The 19,052-nt window shown below is 37.7% G+C and overlaps 1 protein-coding gene across 1 annotated transcript in view; it reads right to left on the bottom strand.

Moving 5' to 3' along the window:
- The window catches only part of LMO7 (LIM domain 7), a gene marked incomplete at both ends in the record, with an annotated part of 91,141 nt that extends 76,591 nt beyond the window's left edge, over window positions 1-14,550 (bottom strand). Inside the window, 3 exon segments of the mRNA XM_084234901.1 lie at window positions 13,844-13,950; window positions 14,468-14,535; window positions 14,538-14,550. Coding sequence (XP_084091027.1) covers window positions 13,844-13,950; window positions 14,468-14,535; window positions 14,538-14,550 — 188 coding nt within the window.
- Window positions 14,551-19,052: the final 4,502 nt, after the last annotated feature.

Genomic DNA, 19,052 nt, shown 5'->3' with positions numbered 1-19,052 from the left:
TATTTAAAACATGGCACCAGACCAAATTGCTGAAAACAGGTACAAAACAAGGAAAAATGTGCATAGGATTATGAAAAATATGCAGAGGCTGTATAGAAAATAAAATTGCCACTGGCAAATTTGGCTCTTTATATTCTAAAATGTGAAATAATGTGAACATATTCTGGTCTGTTGACTAAAGCAGGTAGTTGCCTTTGAAATTTAAGTCCAACTCTTATTTTATTCAGATTACTAAATCTGAAATAGCATAATTAAAATGTAGAGCAAGTGCCAATTCCATAGACAATCTTACATTCAAGTAAGAAATATGGCTAAGACTAGGTAAAATGAAATATTACTCTTACTCAACCGTTTTTGCTGCTCTGGTTGATCTGGCTGTGAGATGCAGTGGAAATAACTACTCGAACTAGACTAAAGTCTAGTTGGGACTAAAGTCAGGACACTGTCTTAGCTTACTAGCCAAAACCATCTGACCTCTTCTGGGCACTTTCTCTTCTATGAAAGGATTGCCTAGTCCTAGTACCTTCTTACTCTGATACTGGTACTTACCTCTTAAAAGGAGTATTCCTTAAAAGTGTATGTTTCTCAAATTACAAATTCCCACTGCAACTTTAAAATTGATATGAAAGGCATGAGAGCTTTATTAGTCTCCTTAGAGGGTCTTTCTGGTAGGTTAAAAAAAAAGCAGTTTACAATATCAACCGTATGACTAAGCATTTTGACCTAATATAAATAGATGTCTGTGTATTGCCTTGAGTGTAACTGTGAGATAATATGCCCCCGAGCTCAATGCTGACAGCAATACAAATACAAAATCCATCTCCTTGTAAATGTCAATTTTTCAGTCATGTGAAATTAAAAATTCCTTGAAATCACATTTAAGTAATTGGTAGCCAAAAATAAGTGATTAAAGTCATCCCATGAAAAGTCCTTACATAATAAAAAATTTAACTTTCAAATGCTGTAACATGATATTTCTTCTTAAAAGTTCAATAAATCATAAGGGATCAAACACCAGATTGTCAGTTTACTGAAGAGTTAAGAAAGAAAAGAATCACGAATATAAGGATTATGGGAGATGAATATTTAGATGTTCAAAAATTTATCTAACATAGGTCCTTTCTAATTCATTAATTCTCATCATTTTATAAATGAATTGATTTCAAAAAGGCCTGAGACCTTGAGACAAGATAATTCATATTTACTTCTTAATAAAGTAGTAGTGTTCCTACACTTTCATACAAATGTTATTAAAATTAAAAGGAAAAATTACCTCCTTATACACAAGATTTAGAGGAAAAAGTTAAAAACTTCATTCTTAACAATTCTTTGTTAAGACTCAGTCACACTTTTAACCACAAAATCATTTTTACTTGCATCATAATAAGAAATTACTAGGAATCAGAGACCCTGGATTTCACCTAAGGTAAAGCAGATTTCTAGAATTTACCATCACACATAACTGAAACTACAGTTGACCCTAGAACAACACTGGTTGAACTGGGCAAATTTATTTGTAACCAGATTTTATTTCTATCTATGGCTTTCACAAATTGATAGACTCAACCAACCTCAGAAGCTGGTTGGTGAATCCATGGGGGTAGAACCCACATTTACAGAGGATCAACTATGAAAGACATGAGCATCTTCATATAAATTGGAAAATTTGTGGTGTCCGGAAACCAATCCCCTCACAGTTATCAAGGGTAAAATTTGGCGGTGTCAAATGTTATATGGTGATTTTCAACTGTGTGGTGTCAGTGCCCCAAGCCCTGTGTTGTTCAAGGGTCAGCTATATCTACCCACGGAACAGCAACTCTCCATTTATCCTTTCTCCTTTGGTCCCACAAAATTACCATACTATCACTTATCTTTATGAATTTGATTGTTTTAGATAACTCAACTTAATGGAATCATGCAATATTTGTCCTTCTGTGACTGGATTATTTGCTTAGTGATATCCTTCAGGTTCATCCATGTTGTTGAATAGAGAAGTATTTCTATTTCTGGGCATATATTCCAAAGCTCTTTGAGATCCTAATTTCTATTCTGTCAATACTCCTGTGCTCATTGTTGCATCATACACAAGAGCCAAGATAGGAAAACAACCTAAATGTTCATTGATAGATAAATGGATCATTCACAGACGATTCCCACATCTACATATCCTGCCACTGTTTCTGGTTAAATGCACTGCCATATCATTTACTTCCACTTAGCTCCTCTACTGCCATGTCCACTGCAGCATGGTAAAACATCATTTCCATCATGCCCCCAAGTCGGTTGCCTTTCCTGTCTCTGTTAATGTTTGCACAAGCTCAAAAGCTGATTCTTCTCGATCCTTCACTGTAATCAACCCCCATCTTGTCATACTTCAACACCTTTGGCATTTCTCCTTATCTACATTTTTACTGTTCTCAGCAGTTGGCAGCCTTCTCAAAATACCCATGAACTGCAACCATTTTCAAACATTTCTCCAAATCTTCAAGCTAGTTCTATTTTGTCTATTTCATCTACTATTTCATTACCTTATCTTTCTAAATGTCTGCTTTTTACATTTTAATCTTCTGCTAAAAAACTTTTGGTAACAATCCTACTATTGATAAGATAGTTTAAATTTCCTAGCCAGAATATTCAATATACTATTTACCTGCCGGCCTGTGTCCAATCTGCCAAAATAGACTAGATACTCTAGACTATGCTTCCGCCAATCCTATCTTGGCCTCAAGAACAGAGATCTTATTTAACTGTACTCATTGCTTCATATCTATAAGGCTCTATAAAAAGTTTGATTTGAATTTCTTACCTCTGAGTGTTTGGATGTGCCAATCTTCTTGCAGTGGTTTCCCACCTCTCACTCAAAACCTATTCATCTTTTAGATCAACACTCAAGCCTTACGTCTGTCCATTCCTTCCTTAAGCCCTCACTCTAGTGTGTGATCACTATCATGTAATGCCTAAACCCTTGTTACAGAATGGTATTCATTGGCAAGACCAAGAGCTTGCTATAAATACAGAGTGCCAGTCCCGCCAGACCTAATGAATCAGAATCTGCATTCAAACAGACCCCCAGATATTTTACATGCATAATGAAGTTTGAGAAGCACTTGTTTAAAGCACACTTTTAACAAAGTTTGGGCAATATCTCACCCACAACTTCCAAAAATTACAAGCCCCTCCATATCTCCTGAACTAACTTCCTATCAACTTCAAGGTGATCAAGTCTGACAGTGTTTTGTTTGTTTGTTTGAATTCTTTCCTTCAATCTTCATATCTTTCAATAAAACACATTTAGAGGCAGAGTGTATAATGGAAAGACCACCGAACTTGGAATCATAATGGGGATTCCCGCTTGCACTAAGCCTGTAACCTTGAGCAACCCACTGAAGCTCAGTTTCCATATTTGTAAACACAGGCAGCCACCATATCTTACAAAGTGGTTATAAAATTACACATGACATTAAACAGAGTCCAAACAAATTTTCTTTCCACTCTCAAAAGCAGTGTTTTTTTCCTCCCTGTACATATTTAATAGCCTTAAAGCTGAAGCATTTTTCTATTATTGCATCTAACCGTGCCACTCACTATTTAAAGGAGAATTGTCCTCATTTGTATTCTCTTTGGATCTTGCAGGATGTATGTATCTTGGGTATTATTAATTTCATACGTCTTTGGTATTCTAAGCATCACACAATAAAAGCTTAATAAGTTATTTCTTCCTACTCATGAAATGTAATCACTCCTGATGATTTACATTTAACTACTGGCAAGAAATAATTTATAATTTGGTAAGAGAAGACACGATCATTGCATTGACAGCAGGTCTTGATAAAGGCATTCTTAAAGTATTTCTGTGCTTGAGTCATTACTTGCACTTTGCTTTTCTGAGTCACTATCTGATCCCCTACTTTTTTTCTGCAACGAGAGAGGAGTTTCATCTTACTGGAATTAGGTTGTGCTATTTATTGTTACACTTACTGCTTTCTACTTACCACCTGTTTCAACCCTCCAATGACTGCATTAAGAGACCTTTCAGAAATGTGTTGAAGTAATTTTTCTTCTATAATAAACTGACATAATTTTTTGCCTCTAAATTGGACTTTCAAACAGGGCCTCGTGTATTAATCCTATGGCTTTGTATAAAATTTAAAATAAAATGACCTCAACTTTAACAAAAATATTCCATTTTAATAAGGACTTATTCCCAAAGATGTTCAGAGGAGGGAGTCATGTTTTAGTTTGGTTTTAACAAGAGTAAGTAAAATAGAGCATCAAAAACCAGTAAACAAGAAATAATTCTAAATTAAATGTTATGTACCAGTGCTAATTTTAAACCCAGGTTCCATGTCAGTGCTATCAAAGTGTGGTAGTATGATCCTGAGAAATTTAGATTAGTACAATTTTATATTCCTCAGCCACCAAACGCAATGTTCCATTATCATGGCAAACACAATTGAATGTTCAAATATCTACATGACAGTCATAAAAACTATGAAAAGAATTTATGTGCACATATCAAAAAATACAAATACTCTATTATTTCTCAACTAGCCAGTGTTAAAAGACCATGCACATAGCTTATTTCTATTCTCAGACACACACATATTTATTTCATATTCTGAAAATTAGTTGGTCTTGTAATCACTGGTTTTTTTTTTTTTATAAATTTTATTGTTATATTCCCCATACAATTGCAACCCCCCCATTCTGACCCCAATCCCTCCCCTCCCGCCCCCGCCCCCCTAAAAGTGTCTCTGGTTCATAGTTTTTTGTTGATTTTGATTTTCACTTTCTTATAGTTATTCATTTTCCTGGTCCCTTATTTAAGTTTTCTAGATTCCTGCTATGAGTGAGACCATCCGGTATTTTTCTTTTTCTTTTTGGCTTATTTCGCTGAGCATGATCCCTTCCAGCGCCATCCATGTTGCAGCAAATTGCATGTGTTTATCTTTTTTGAATGCTGAGTAATATTCCATGGTATATATGTACCACATTTTCTTGATCCAGTCATCTATTTTTGGGCATTTGGGTTGTTTCCAAAGCTTAGCTATTGTAAACAGTGCTGCTATAAACATAGGGGTGCAGGTGTTCTTTGGAATTGATGTTTCTGTGTCCTTTGGGTAAATACCTAGGAGTGGGATTGCTGGATCATATGGAAGCTCTATGTTTAGTAGGTCCAGAAATCTCCACACAGCTTTCCACAGTGGTTGGACCAGTTTGCACTCCCACCAACAGTGCAGAAGAGTTCCTTTTTCTCCACACCCTCGCCAACATTTGTTGTTGCTAGTTTTTTTAATATGTGCCATTCTCACTGGTGTAAGATGGTATCTCATGGTAGTTTTGATTTGCATTTCCCTGTAATCACTGGTTTTAAAATTGATGGTATGCTATAGTAAATCCACCTGAAGTTACTTTGCTCATGAAGGAAAAATTGTAATTAAAGATATTTGTCATGTATCAAATGAGGTGTAGGCTTATACACAAACTAATATAGTTACATTAAACTGTTTCTGATTAAAAAGCAACTCATGGCAATTTCAGCCCCATGGCACTAGTAAACCAGCAAACTAGTGCTAGTAAACTAGTACACCAGCAAGCTTAAAGTCTGTTTAAGTCTGCTGTAGACAATACAGTGATACAGTGGAAGGAGTCCAAGCTTATTAGCCTGAGATAACTCCTGAATTAATCCTATTAATGGTGCCATTATTTGTCCACAGTCATATAGCTGAGCAAGTTATTCTTCTGACTCATTCTACGTGAGGCATCTGAGGAAAAAAATAAATAACTCATTGCTGAGTTATCACCAGGCTAGAAAATAACTAGTGTAAAATACCTGACAGTGCCTGAGAGCTCATATCTAGTTTATCTAAGCCTAATCCAAGAGCAGGAACATTTCTGAGATACTCTGGATCCCCACAATGAACTCCTCCCCAAGGTGCAATCCATCCTTCTAAGTCCAGCATTTCCTTAAAGCTGTAAATTACTGACCATTTCATAACTCCTTAAGAAACAAAAGCAAACATTAAAACTTCATGCTTTTCTTCTTCTTTACTCTGGGTTTTTTTTTTTTTGTTTTTTGTTTTTTTTTTACAGAGACATGTTTTATTTGTTTGTTTGTTTGTTTATACAAGCACTGGGTACAGTCAGATGCGCGGGAGGGTGAGAGAATTCACCAGAGCCAGAGCGGGGAGCAGAGCAGGCAGAAGGACCGAAGTACACTGCTGAGGGGAGCAGCGGGCGGCAGGAGAGGTCTGTGCGCCATGTGGGACCCTCCTCCGGTGGCCGGGGAGCAGCCGGGTATCGAACCGGTGCCGCAGAGGCCACGGGCAGCTTCGCAACCCAGCGCTCAACCGCTGCGCCACCGGGGAGGCCCGTTACTCTGGGTTTTAAGATGAAGGCAGCAAAGTAGTAGGTCTTGTTTTCTCTGGCCACCCAGGAATCACAATCTGTACAAATGAGTGTTAAATGTCCAGTGGATGTGGTTGAGAAGCCACAAGTAAAAGGCTTAAGCTGAAAGGACTCATCACCCCAAGGCTAAGATCCACCTACCCTCCTAAACCCATCAGGATTTCGCTGCTCCCAGCTACGCTAGCAGCACTCATTTCTAGCACCAGCAGCTAGATCTTACACTAGAGACATTAATAGATTTTTCCCCTGCCTCTTTCTGGTAGGAAGATGATAATGGAAATATACTGAGATAGGACACCTTCTTAATCTGGATCCACCTGCTTTGGACACCCATAATGATCATACTATTCCTATTTCTCCTTCAATTCACAAACCATGTGCTCTATGTGTATGTGCTCTATTGGACATTTTATAGGTAAATACATACTACTTGTCATATACAAAATAGAATGCGAGATAATAACCACCTTGTAGAAAAGTTTGCTTCTCTATATTAACAATACACTTAAGACAAAGTGAAAACATTACCCTTCGTCACGGAGACCCAGAAGAATGCATCTCTCTGAGAAATAGAGACTAAGGCCAAGCCAATCCCAGCTAGGATGTCAGCTCAGCACGACAAAAATTATGGCAGGACAGTTAGCCCCAAACCACAACACTCCATTAACCTAAACACTTTCTTAAACAATAGTGAGCAAACAACTTCAATATCCTTTTCAGTTTAATCTGATAGGCTCCACTTTTTATAAGAAAATCAAGTTATAACGTTATTTCACTGCACACTGACTTTGTTCTTTCAACTTAGGCAAAGGTAAGAAGTACCAGGGTGGGGAGCTTGACTGTAGAAGGAACAAGGCTTACTAGAAACTTGCTAAAACATCTTAAAGTAATTTTAATGGCTCCTTATGAATTACCATCACTATTGGCACCTGCTTTTGATAATTTTCTATTCTTTACACTAGAGTATGTACAAGATACTCCAACTACCCATCACTACCATACTTTCCTTCCCAAAAGTCTTAAGCATATATTTAGATTTCAGAAGATGAGAAGTGATAAGTGGTCATGATGTAATAAGATTAAAATGTTGCTATTAGCACGAACATCCTTCAATTGTCAGTGAAACATTATTACTATTTATCATTTGCACATCAGCAGGAGGATTAAAACTTCTACCAACTACTTTAAAAGGCACATGGTCCTCAGTTCCTATTTTAGCTTATTACTCACACACTGAGTGGAAATGGACAGTCTTCTTTTAAACTGTATAAATTTTAAGTTATGTTGTAATATGTCATATCATTAATCTGGAATAATAAAGAAAAGACAATTAAAAATAGAAGCTTAATGAGTGCTTTTCCAGATCTGCTTTGCAGTTCTGAAAGGTGAGAATAAAAAGACTTAGCAGAGAAAAAATCAATTCGCATGTTCAAATTTGGTTTTGAAATGTTCAGGAAGTCTTCAGAATTGAAACCCAACTTTCAAATAAACATTTAGATATGTAAGGTATCAGAAACCAAGGAGATAAAGAAAATAATGGACTGTCCCTGTCCTCAAATACCTTCCAATCCAGGGGGAAATTATATGTAGATGAAAACTAGAAGTGCTTTGAAAGCTCACGTGAGCAAACAATGTCACTTCCAATTGGAAATGTTTCCTGGTTAAAAAGTTGAAATGAGGGCCTCCCTGGTGGTGCAAGGGATTAAGCACAGCATTGGGAGGCTTTCCACAGCCTCCCCAGCACAAGTTCGATCCCCAGCCAGGGAGCTACCCACATGGCTCAGCAGACCTCTCCTTCTCGCCCGCTGTTCCCCTCAGCAGTGTATTTCAGTCAGTCTGCTTGTTCTGCTCCCCACTCTGTCTCTGGTGAATCCTTTTACCCCTCGCACCTCTGGCCTATACCTCAAGTCTTGTAGGGATAAATATATAAATCTTAAAAAAAAAAGTTGAAATGATTATTCTACTCTATATTCCCAGAAAATCTTGTGCTTAACACAATGTATAACTGTGAATTTATGGAGACATTTCTTCAACTATATTATGAACCCCATTAAAACAGAACTTCTATCTTATATATTGCTGTGTAATCACATTCCACAGAGAAGAGGCTAAGCCAAGATCGTTGTAAGACATGTCACTAAATTCTCTGATGTTGATTTCCCCTTACTTGGTTAAGTGCAATTTTCTACTCTATAGTTTCAGAAACAGATGATAGCACAAACACTTCACACATATACCCTCACACAAACAATCAGTTAAATCAGCCATGATAATAACATAAAACTCAGAATTATTTAACATCTCTAGTTACTGATGAAGCTCTCATTTTCAAAATGACTAACAAAAACAGTTATTACAGTGCTTGTAATTTTAAGTTTGCTTAACTCAACATTGACAGTCCTACATATAACCCTGGAAGTCAAAAGAATCCCTACAGTAATTTGAATGTCAGAAAAAATCTCAACAAAAATACCTGTCACTTGGGCTGCCATTTGTAGCTCCTTATTATAGATCAAATGCTATATGGTCAATGGAAGCCACTACCGTCACCCTCCCATGAACTGACTCATGTCGACTGGGAGTTAGATGAGTCACCAAGTGAGACTACAGTTCAGGGTATAGGTCAATTACTTTTCAGATAAAGATGCTGGTCAGAAAAATCAACAACTTGAAGTCTCAAGCCAGACAGAACAGGCCCATGGCTTTTTGGATTTTGAGGAAGTGGAGAGTGAAGGCAGAAGAGTTGGCATCAAGACTTTATCATTCAACTTTCCAAGAAATTAGAACAAGAAATGGAGCAAAACAAATACCAGATAAAACTCTCATTCTTTCACAGCTCGTCCCAGCATCGGACCTGCTTCATATTCCACAACCTTTCTCTGTAGCTAAGTAGACTTTCAGTCAAAATTTGCAATTATAGAACACTTGAAAACGTGGCCATACATTCTCTGTGCTGGCCTTGAACAGAACGTTGGCACCCCAAAAGAATTAATGCCCCCGCTTTCAGTAACTGCCTGACCCCCGAGGATAACTGAGTGAGATAGAGTTGTGTGCAGTGCAGCCAACTTGCTCTGTTTTTTTCTCTTCTAATTACTTGGTGGGAAGGGAACATTTTTAAATAGTAACATGAATTGACAGGTGGAAGTCACCAAGCTTGAATTACAGATCCAAGTTTGGCTATCATGAAGCTTGCTTTCTCCAATTTTTTTTAAGGATTGCAATGTTGAAAAACTCACTTGAAAGACATTAAAAAATGCAAAACTAGTTTTAAATTAGAAAAAGGTGGAAATACATAATTCAAAGGAGGTATATTTTTACTTCCATTGGAAAAAAAAAACCCTAAATAATTCCACAAATACACGTTCCTCTCTCTAGCCCAATTTGGCAGACTGTTAAAAGAGAGAGCCATCTGTGGACTGGACTCCAAAGACATGGCTTTACAGTACTGCTGCAAAACCAACACACTTTTGAAGCTGTAGAGAACAGTTAAATCCTTAAAATATCATTTTCTGCCTCCTTTATTTTGGAAGGAAATATGTTAACACTAGTTTTGCTTCCAAGCACTATTCCTTTAGCAATCAGCAAGTGTAAAAACAGCAGATTCTTGAATTCTTTACCCCTCCATTTGATAAATAATTTTAAAAACTCAGTCAACAAACATTTAAAGTTACATTTTATGCTTAAAATATTCATACTCTAAATAATGAAAGAATATGTATTAGATAATAATTTTTCTTTGCATGACTGAAATGTTGTGTTCATAAGCACTGCCGCCCTATAATTATGAACAGAATGTAACCAAGGAAGTGCTAAAGCTTGGATCAGAATGGCAGGGGGGTGGAAAGAAGAAATATGTTTACAATCTGTTCTGATTCCCAGCTTAAAAAGTTCAAAATATAATTTGTTTAGAGCAATGATTTCAATTCAGAACTTAGTTTCTGAGTCAAATTGTTAGACAAATAAAATGGAAACTTTAATGCTCAATCCTACCTTTCTGCCAACCTCTGAGCTATTCAGTCATTTTCTACAAGGGACAATTGCTCTGTGCCCCTTGATGGGCTGGTGCCACCACACAGACCACGGCTTTGTCACAGAAGCTCTCCTGTGGGTTGAGGGGGGACCCCGGGCTCAGGTCTGCTTTCACATAGGCCTTTAATAGAACGTGCAGAGACAGCTCTAGGGGCATCACACCCCTTATTTCTGTGGAGTATGTGTATTTCCAGGCTTATTATGGATATTTAGTAAATGGTTAACAATAAAGATGTGGTTAATATACTGGTACAAAAGCTAAATTTCATGGGTTCGGTAACCATCTCAAATTGGATGGATTCAAACTCACAAATATAGCCTGAGACACAAATTGCCTATCAATCTTTTGGAAGGATAATGCATAAAAATAATCCTATCCATGAAAGTCAGGAATGTCAAATTAAAATTATCACCTGACCTGCAGCCCCCAAGTAAATTGAACAATTCAATCATATTTGCAACAATTCCAATCTACTTCCTGCAAGAAGGAAAATAATTCAGGTAGGACATTAGATCACAAATTAATGTGAATAATTACAGAAATATAGAGGATCCTTGTTCTGTTTGACTAGTAAAGAAGTGTTGCAAATTAAATGGTAAATCTCAAATTGCTGGAAAATAAGGATTTGTAGCTAGCGTCTGGATTACTAAAATTACTCTATGGCTCTTCAACATCTCCAGTAGGCTCGGAAAGTCATTTATTACTGCTGCCCACTAATAAAGATTCCCTGCATTTGTCAACATAAGGATATAATCTGTCCTTTCCTATTTGCTCTCAGGATATCACGCAAACATGTGTCTCAGAGTGTGCCTACAGCAGCTCAGCGACAGGCCTACAAACTGTTAGAAGCAGGCTTAGCAGTTACATGTACAATAATCAAATAGTTTGCCACATTTTTGCTCATTTTAATGTGTACAAACAAACACATGTCAAAGTTCTCCCATTACCGCACACTCAAAATCACAATGAGCTCTACCTTTAACGAACAATTAAAATAGAAATATATGAAGTATTACATGTTAGTAAAAAGTTACATTGCAGCAGAGCGTAGCAGTATGTTAGTCATAGATATCCTTGGTTTCCACGTGATTGTCTTACTGGTAGAATGAAAAGAAGAAAAGAATTCTACGAGTAAGTTGGGGGTTCTCAACCTTGGTGTTAATGATATTTGAGGTCAGACAATTCTTTTTTTGGTGGGGGAGTTGTCCTGGACATTTAAAGGGTACAGCCAAACCCCTAATTTACTAAGATATTAGTAGCACCCTCACTCCAGCTACCACAATCAGAAGTATCTCCAGACATTGTCAGATGTCCCTGCGGGGCACCAGATCAGCTCAAAGTGAGAACCACTGGTCTAACCAAAGCCAAATCCATTTATCAATGTTAATGATAGGGCAAGATTTTTGATGACCTATAATGATCTCCACATAAGAACAAAAACTAAGAACTAAGAAATGTGTTTTTATTTAGTAACCAATTATTTACTCTCCTTTAAACCGGCTTCCTTTTATAAAAATGGTATCTCGGGCGAGTTGTTTTTCAAAGAAGCTGTTTGCCAGTTTCCTGGATTCGCCTAACTGGGAAGCTCCCTTGCTTCCATTTTGGCAGAGTCAGGTCAACCCCCTGCATTCTTTGGTCCAAGAGAGAATCATCACAGAAAATATCCTCAAGCAGAATGAAGGTTCTCACCCAGGCATTCCACTACTGCTACTTAGGCACACCTTGCTTTTATGAACTTGTGGTTTCCACTGAAACAAGTTGTTCTGCATAGTTCCCACAACAGCTCCAACTACGTGTTCTCCTAGTTTCAGTTTGTCGGTAATTTAATTTCACTGAAGGCTGAGCTGAAATGCTCATTTTTCCTGAACACTTTAGACCCAACCTTTAATGAAATGGGCTCCAGAGAAGCTATGCTCAGCTTTTGCTCTTAGAATTAGAAGCCAACAGACATGTTTTGCCTAATCCACAGTCTACTCAAACACATAGTGTAGCCATTTAAAGGGGAAAGGCATCTATTCTTAAGAGCATGACAATTTCAGAAAAAGACTTTCAAAGGCAAAGCTTTCTTTGTCCAGTTAGATAAGAAAATGTTGATTAGGGAAAAATGAAACATTCATCAATATAATTATTTTTGGAAATTAAACATGACCATGTATATTACAGAAGTAAATATACCATTCTGGAGATAAATCTTAGCATCCCTCAACTACCTTTCAATTAATCAGAAATACAGACAGATTCACCCCTGTCATGCACTGCTGATATTTGGGGTCAGAAAGTTCTTTGTTATGGGGGCTGCACATGTTGGAAATGCTTATTCAACAGAATTTAAAAAGCATATAAATTCTAAATGATTTGTTTATTTAAATATATGTATCATTAGACTTTTAAAAAATTAATTCCACCTGGGCTGCAGGCTATACAGCTAAAGGGCCATGAGTACTATCAAATACATTTATATATAGGGTTATTTTTCTTTGAGAAAACATTGGCCATAAGTCCCCTAAATTTGAAGGCTGTAACAGCTATAGTAATTATAAAAAGCAGTTGAATTGGAATAAACTATTTTTTTCATTTCTACTACTTCTATAAAGGAGTTTCTTTCCTCCCTCCGAAAAGTGTTAATTGGGTGTTAAGAGACATAATGATAAAGAAGGAGGGTAGTCATTATTACAAAATTTAATTATCTTCCTATTACATTTAGCTGGTAACATGAGTTTATTCTGATTCACTGGAAGCAAATCAGAGTTATAGAGAAGAAAATAAAGGCTTAAAACCAGATTTCCTGAAACTATATACTCACACACGAACACTATTTTCTTTCTAAAACCCAAAAGAAACACCTGCACACATGCTTTCACCCCACTTTCACTTTCTCATCCATACTATTAAAAAAATAAAAACAGTTCATTTTTAAAAATCTGCCACATTTGACAATGTCATTAGCTTTAGATGCTGTCTCAGGCACTGCTGCCTTCCAAGTACTGAGTATTTTACCACTGCCTCACTCTGATTTTTACGTTAGCAATTATGTCTTAATTCCAAAACATAAAAATTATTTAAGAATTTTTTTCATTATGTAAGCTATACTATAAACTCAAAATTCACTTTAAGTATAATTGATACCCTCACCACTAGCCACCAAACACAATCATGTCGGACAAGCATTAAGATGTAAACGCCATTTCAGTGAGAAGTTCAAAATAAGACCATGACATGTTATCGATTACACCCAGCTTTAGAGTCACAGTCCCTCAGCTTATTTTTTAAATAGTCTGTTTTGGAATGCGAACAGAACAAGACAGTGGGGAAAGATTTTTTTCAGTGATCATGAACTCTCAGGAATTCTTGTCATTCAAGCTACGAGCCCTAAGTTTAAAAACGTATGTAACCAGTGCAACTTACTTGACAGTGACTCGATTTGATAAATCCTGTAGATCCCCAGGATGAAAAAGCTGGGCTTCTTTCAATCCAATCTGTTCACAAGCTTTCAAAAAAACGTTTATATTATCCTGTGAAAAGAAGTGGAAAGTGACTGCTTAGCCGTGCTCTCTCAGACAAAAGGTTACAAATTTTTATCATATAACTTCTGAGCTTCAAAGTCCAATTACAGCCAGCAAAAAAAAAAAAAAAAAAGGCAGCAAAAACCAATGAAGTCACATATTAGGAAAAAAAAAATACATGGGCATGTACAGTCTTTCCGTCTTCCAGAGCATAAACGGTGGTGCTATCTTATGCCCGGGCATACGCTGTTTCTGTGATCTTTGTGACTGGCACGTTAAACATTACCTGTTACAGGACAAGTGCCTAGCCACTGAGCAGTAATCTACACTTTGATGTCAGCTCGGCTCTGCAAACAAACGCCCTCTTCCCAGCTTTGCACGACAAGCTTCACCTCTCCTCTTTAAAAATAACTCCAGCTACTGACATTCACCCACCCAGAAACTGTTGGCAGGGAAGAAATAAGAGGAGGAACATTCTGTTTCTATGATTACAAATTACAGAATGACTGTGGAATAAACACCACACCTGGAATCTGGGTTTGGTTGCTGAGCTGGCTCTTGACAGACAGGGAAACCATACTATAGGATCCGAGAAAAGCGAGTGCTCATTGGCTAAGTCGCATAGTTGAGGTGTGTTGCATTACTCACGCCCTGCACCTGCCTCAGAAAATGAAAATCTAGGCTGTCCTCATATCTAATTTCAAAACCAAAACCCAAAATCCTCCATTCACCAAACAAGGCTTTTCTTTAACATTACCTGCTCTGGACACAACATGTCCTATTCTCTGGCCAGCTGCATTTCAGAGAGACACTGGTGAGCAGGACCTTGAGCTTCCATCTTAGCTCCTCTTTCAAAAGTAAGCATTTTCCAGGGCAGAGCTTGGGATAATCCCCTGTGAGGTCTACCTTCACCTACACTTTGTGAGGATTCTCAGGCAAGAGAATGGCTTCTCAGCATGCCAACACACGTTCACCCACTTAAACATCTGTGGTGTGAGCCTGGGCGAGCCTCCCTGAACCTCACCTCTCTCCCTAACAGCAGCCACGAGGATCTAGAAGACCACCTGCCAGAGGGTGAAGCCACTACCTCCCTTGTGAGCCCATCATCACAGGAGGAAAAGGCAGGTGGCACAGCAGGTGGGAGGGAATAATAGAAAAATGAAGAGGTTAAATTCAACAGCTTGGATTCTTGGACAGTAAGAGGATTTGGGGAAAAGGCAAGCAAATATAGTGCCTGAGCAAAGCAACATTAATTTACTAGGAAATTAAGAGATACTGGGACAATAACTATAGGTGGGAGGTTATTCCAACGTATTGCTCAGTAAAAGGCAGTGTGAGTGACCTTTGAAAGCTGAAATCTATGATTCATTTAAATAAAGGTCAAAGATTCAAGGAGCTTACAGGTCAAAAGTTGAACAGTTCATTGGAAGGCATTTAATCTTACTTTGTGGGAAAAGGGGAAGTAATGTATTGGCAAAATCCTCGAAAGAGCAGAGAAATCATTTTGTTGTTACACTCACACAATTTCTAAAATTTACACTATCTGTAATTACCAAAAGATTCAAATTAATGGTTTTCAAATTCATCTGCAGAGAAGCAGATAAGACCAAATGGTTTGGTGCCCCAGTACCCTAATGCTATAGGAGGCAAACCTCTTATCAAAAATGGAAAAGTAATATGTTAGACACCTTCCCACAGATTGTTTGGTTTTGCATGTTTAAAATGTTATGATGCATTTAAAAAAAAGAAAAAGAAAAAAGCAAGCCTATTAAACTAACAGCCAAAATAATTCTTCACATAGCTCAAGAAAACATAAAAGCATTTATCTGGTTGACAAATATGTACAGATGATAAGGATAGATAAAGCCATATATCTCAAAATCCATCCAAGAATTTGAAAGAAATCACTTAAAATCCAAAGCAACTATACCTCATTGGACATGAAGAAAAAATACAATTAACAAGATTAACTTTTACTTTAAAATAAAGGTTTTATATTAAAAGCAGACTATCTTTTTAGTAGGTAATGCTCAACTTAGAGTAAACTTTATAAACAAAGTCACCTGTGGCCCATTTCGACATGTTATATTAAGACCACAATTTTACCCTCAATCATGTTTACTGGACTTGTGCCCATTGATTTTTTTTTTTTCTATTTCAAATGAACTAGGGAGAGAATTGCCTGGGGGAAATACAAAATTATCAAATTTTCACATCTATTGAAATATCAAAAAGTCACATCCAACTCAACATATTAAGCAGGAGAAATTAGCCCTCATTTAAGGGAATCATTCATTTGAGACTTGCAAAGATAAATACAAGTAAAAACAAACAAAAAAAACAATCTCATTGGAATTGGTAGCTGGGACTCCATGTTAGCTCTGCCACTAACCAAGTGTATGACTTTGGAAACATTAACATTTCTGGTCCCATTTTCCTCATCTGTGAAATTAGTTTCTGGATCTGTCACCCATTGCCAAGGCCAAACACTTTTCTGAGCACAGTAGGGAAGCCCAGCCCTCCCCAGGGCAACCCTTCACGCAAGTATTTCATAGTTCAACTTATATAAAACACTTCAAATCAAAAACCTACTCTAGACATCTACAATTCACACACTTTGGAAAACAAAAATAGCTTCTCAAAAATAAATACAAAAAAGGGTCATCCTTTAATATCTGCAATATTTTCTGTCTTAAATTTTTCAACACCTGTGAATAAAAGCAGCCTAGATAAATAGAAAAAGCAAGATGGCTGAAAATTTCAAACCCTCTCCAATTGCCTTTCTACCCCTGAAGTTCAATTAATTATAAGGGTAATCATAACAGGTGTGGGGTGGAAGGGGCAAGGATAAGTTAGAGAGCACAATGAATCAAGAACAGCACATGTTAACAACTGAAGCAAGATGAGGATACCACAAGAATTTACCAAGATTTCCAGGTTTATATTTTCCCATTGTAGTACCTCTTTTGATTCTCTATTGCTCCCTAGCAAATTAATCAAAACTTAGCAACCTAAAATGGACATTCATCATTTCACAGTTTCTGAAAGTCAGGAATTCAGGAGTGGCCTGAACTGGATGGGTGAGGCTTCTTGGTGGGGTGGGGGGGGGGTCTCTCATCAGGATGTAGATGAGTTGTCAGGCGAGGCTGAGGTCATCTGCAGGTTCTCCTGAGGCTTGAGCAGCTGCTTCCAAGGTGACTCACTACATAGCTGGCAAATCAAGGCTGGTTTTGAGCAAGAAGCTTCAGTTCTTTACCATATGGGCTTCTCCATAGGCTGCTTAACAAAGTCAGTGACCCACACAAAGTGAGATGGGAATCACAGTGTTTCATGTTCCAGCTTTTCAAGTCTCTGTTACTTCCTGTAACCTGCCTGTTACATATAGGACTGCCCTTGAGGGAAGGGCTATACAAGAAGATAAATAGCTGGAGGTGAGAATCATTGAACGCCATCTTGGGGATTAGGAACCACATTTCTCTTTTTGACCCTAAAGCTCCATGACCCTTCCAAATGAAAAATACATAATTTCCCCCTTCAGGCTCTGAAAATTCTCATCCCTTTATAAGGTGAGCACAAAGTCCACAATGTCATCTAAATCAGATTCAGATGTGCAAGAGATTCCTATCCTTAAGGATAGCCCTGGAGTCCAGTGGTATTGCCACTCAAGTTGAATGCCAGTGAACTAAAGCTGATGAGTTACCTGCTCCCCCTCCCCAACACACACACATGCCAAAATGAGATAGGACAGGTGTAAGGTAACAGACATACTATACAGATCAAAGTGCAGGAAAAAATGAAAGGCACATAGGAAATGTTACAGAGAGGAATGGCTATAAAAAGGGGGGGGTTCCATGTTTCCTGCCTCACCTCATGAAGGGTGGAGCTGAGCTGTGAGACAAGGCTAGAGAAGACCTGGAAGAGACACAAGGAGCAGAGAGACACACGGAAAAAAAAATGTACTTGCATCTCAGCTTTGGACTTGCACCAGGAACTTGGAGGAAACTGAAGAAGACACATGGAGTTGAGACATGTAGAGACACTCAGAAGAGACATGTGGGGAGGCTGACAATGACAGCCTTTATCTTGACTTGTTCTTTAATTTTGATCCCTTCATCCCATCCTCATCCGACCCCTCCTGTCCCCTTTATGTGGCAGATGGCAGAACCCCTTTAGAGCATACAAGTTTGGGGATCCCAGGATACTCCTCAGCCTGGACAATAACAGAAGCAATTTGTCACTGATCCACAGAAATTCTGAAATCCTGCAAGGTATGGAGTGGCAGGTACTTCATTAGAATTCAAGGATGGGGAATACTTCTTGGCTTTTGCTTCAACCTTTGGTCTCTCTATTTCAACTGTTTCATTGAAAGCAGCCTGTTTGCAGCTTTCTTCATCAGTTTTCGCCCCATAAAAGTTGGGGGAGGGTCTAGTGATCTCAATTTTATAATCCTCTATCTCTTTCAGTCTATGTTTAGTGTTTCTGCAAAGCTAATTCTCTCGAAAACACACCAAGTCTTCTGTGTATTTTATTGGCATCATCCCAATAGGCAAAAGCTACAGTCACAAAGTCTTTTCAAGAAAAGTCCTCCTCCTGGTCTTCTGACATGAGGGAAAACTTCAAGCTTCTTAGAAGCCCTATTGCTTGACTAGAGAGATTTTGAATATACCACTTGGAAGATGTTAATTTTTACAGCCACACCCTCAGGTTCATCTTAAGAGCTCATTTTTCTGCCAGTGCCCAAAATTTGATTTTTACCTGAAAGCCATTTCTCAAATATAACATCATTTACAAACTAAAAGTTGATAATTTTCAAAACCAGTAATTTCTATGCCTGTCATATTTGTCATTTTATCCTACACTTTTTCCTCACATTTTACTAAATCAGCAAGAGGAATCCAGGCAGCACAGTTAACACTGTACATGGAAGTCTCTTCAGCTAGATCACCTAATTAATTGGGTATGGTTTATAGGTAGAAGGGATTGAGTATTTCATGAGAAGTATTGTGTCCATTTTAGAAGCTGGCTACATACTAATACAAAAAAAGATATATAGAAGAGTCATTAATTTGGAGTAGAAAAAAAGATTTGAGATATTGGGTTTCAGGTATTTA

Source organism: Talpa europaea (genome assembly GCF_964194135.1).
Source record: "Talpa europaea genome assembly, chromosome: 6".
Lineage (NCBI taxonomy): Eukaryota > Metazoa > Chordata > Mammalia > Eulipotyphla > Talpidae > Talpa > Talpa europaea.
Note: the sequence above shows the minus strand (reverse complement) of the source record. Positions and strands in the feature narration are given on the sequence as shown.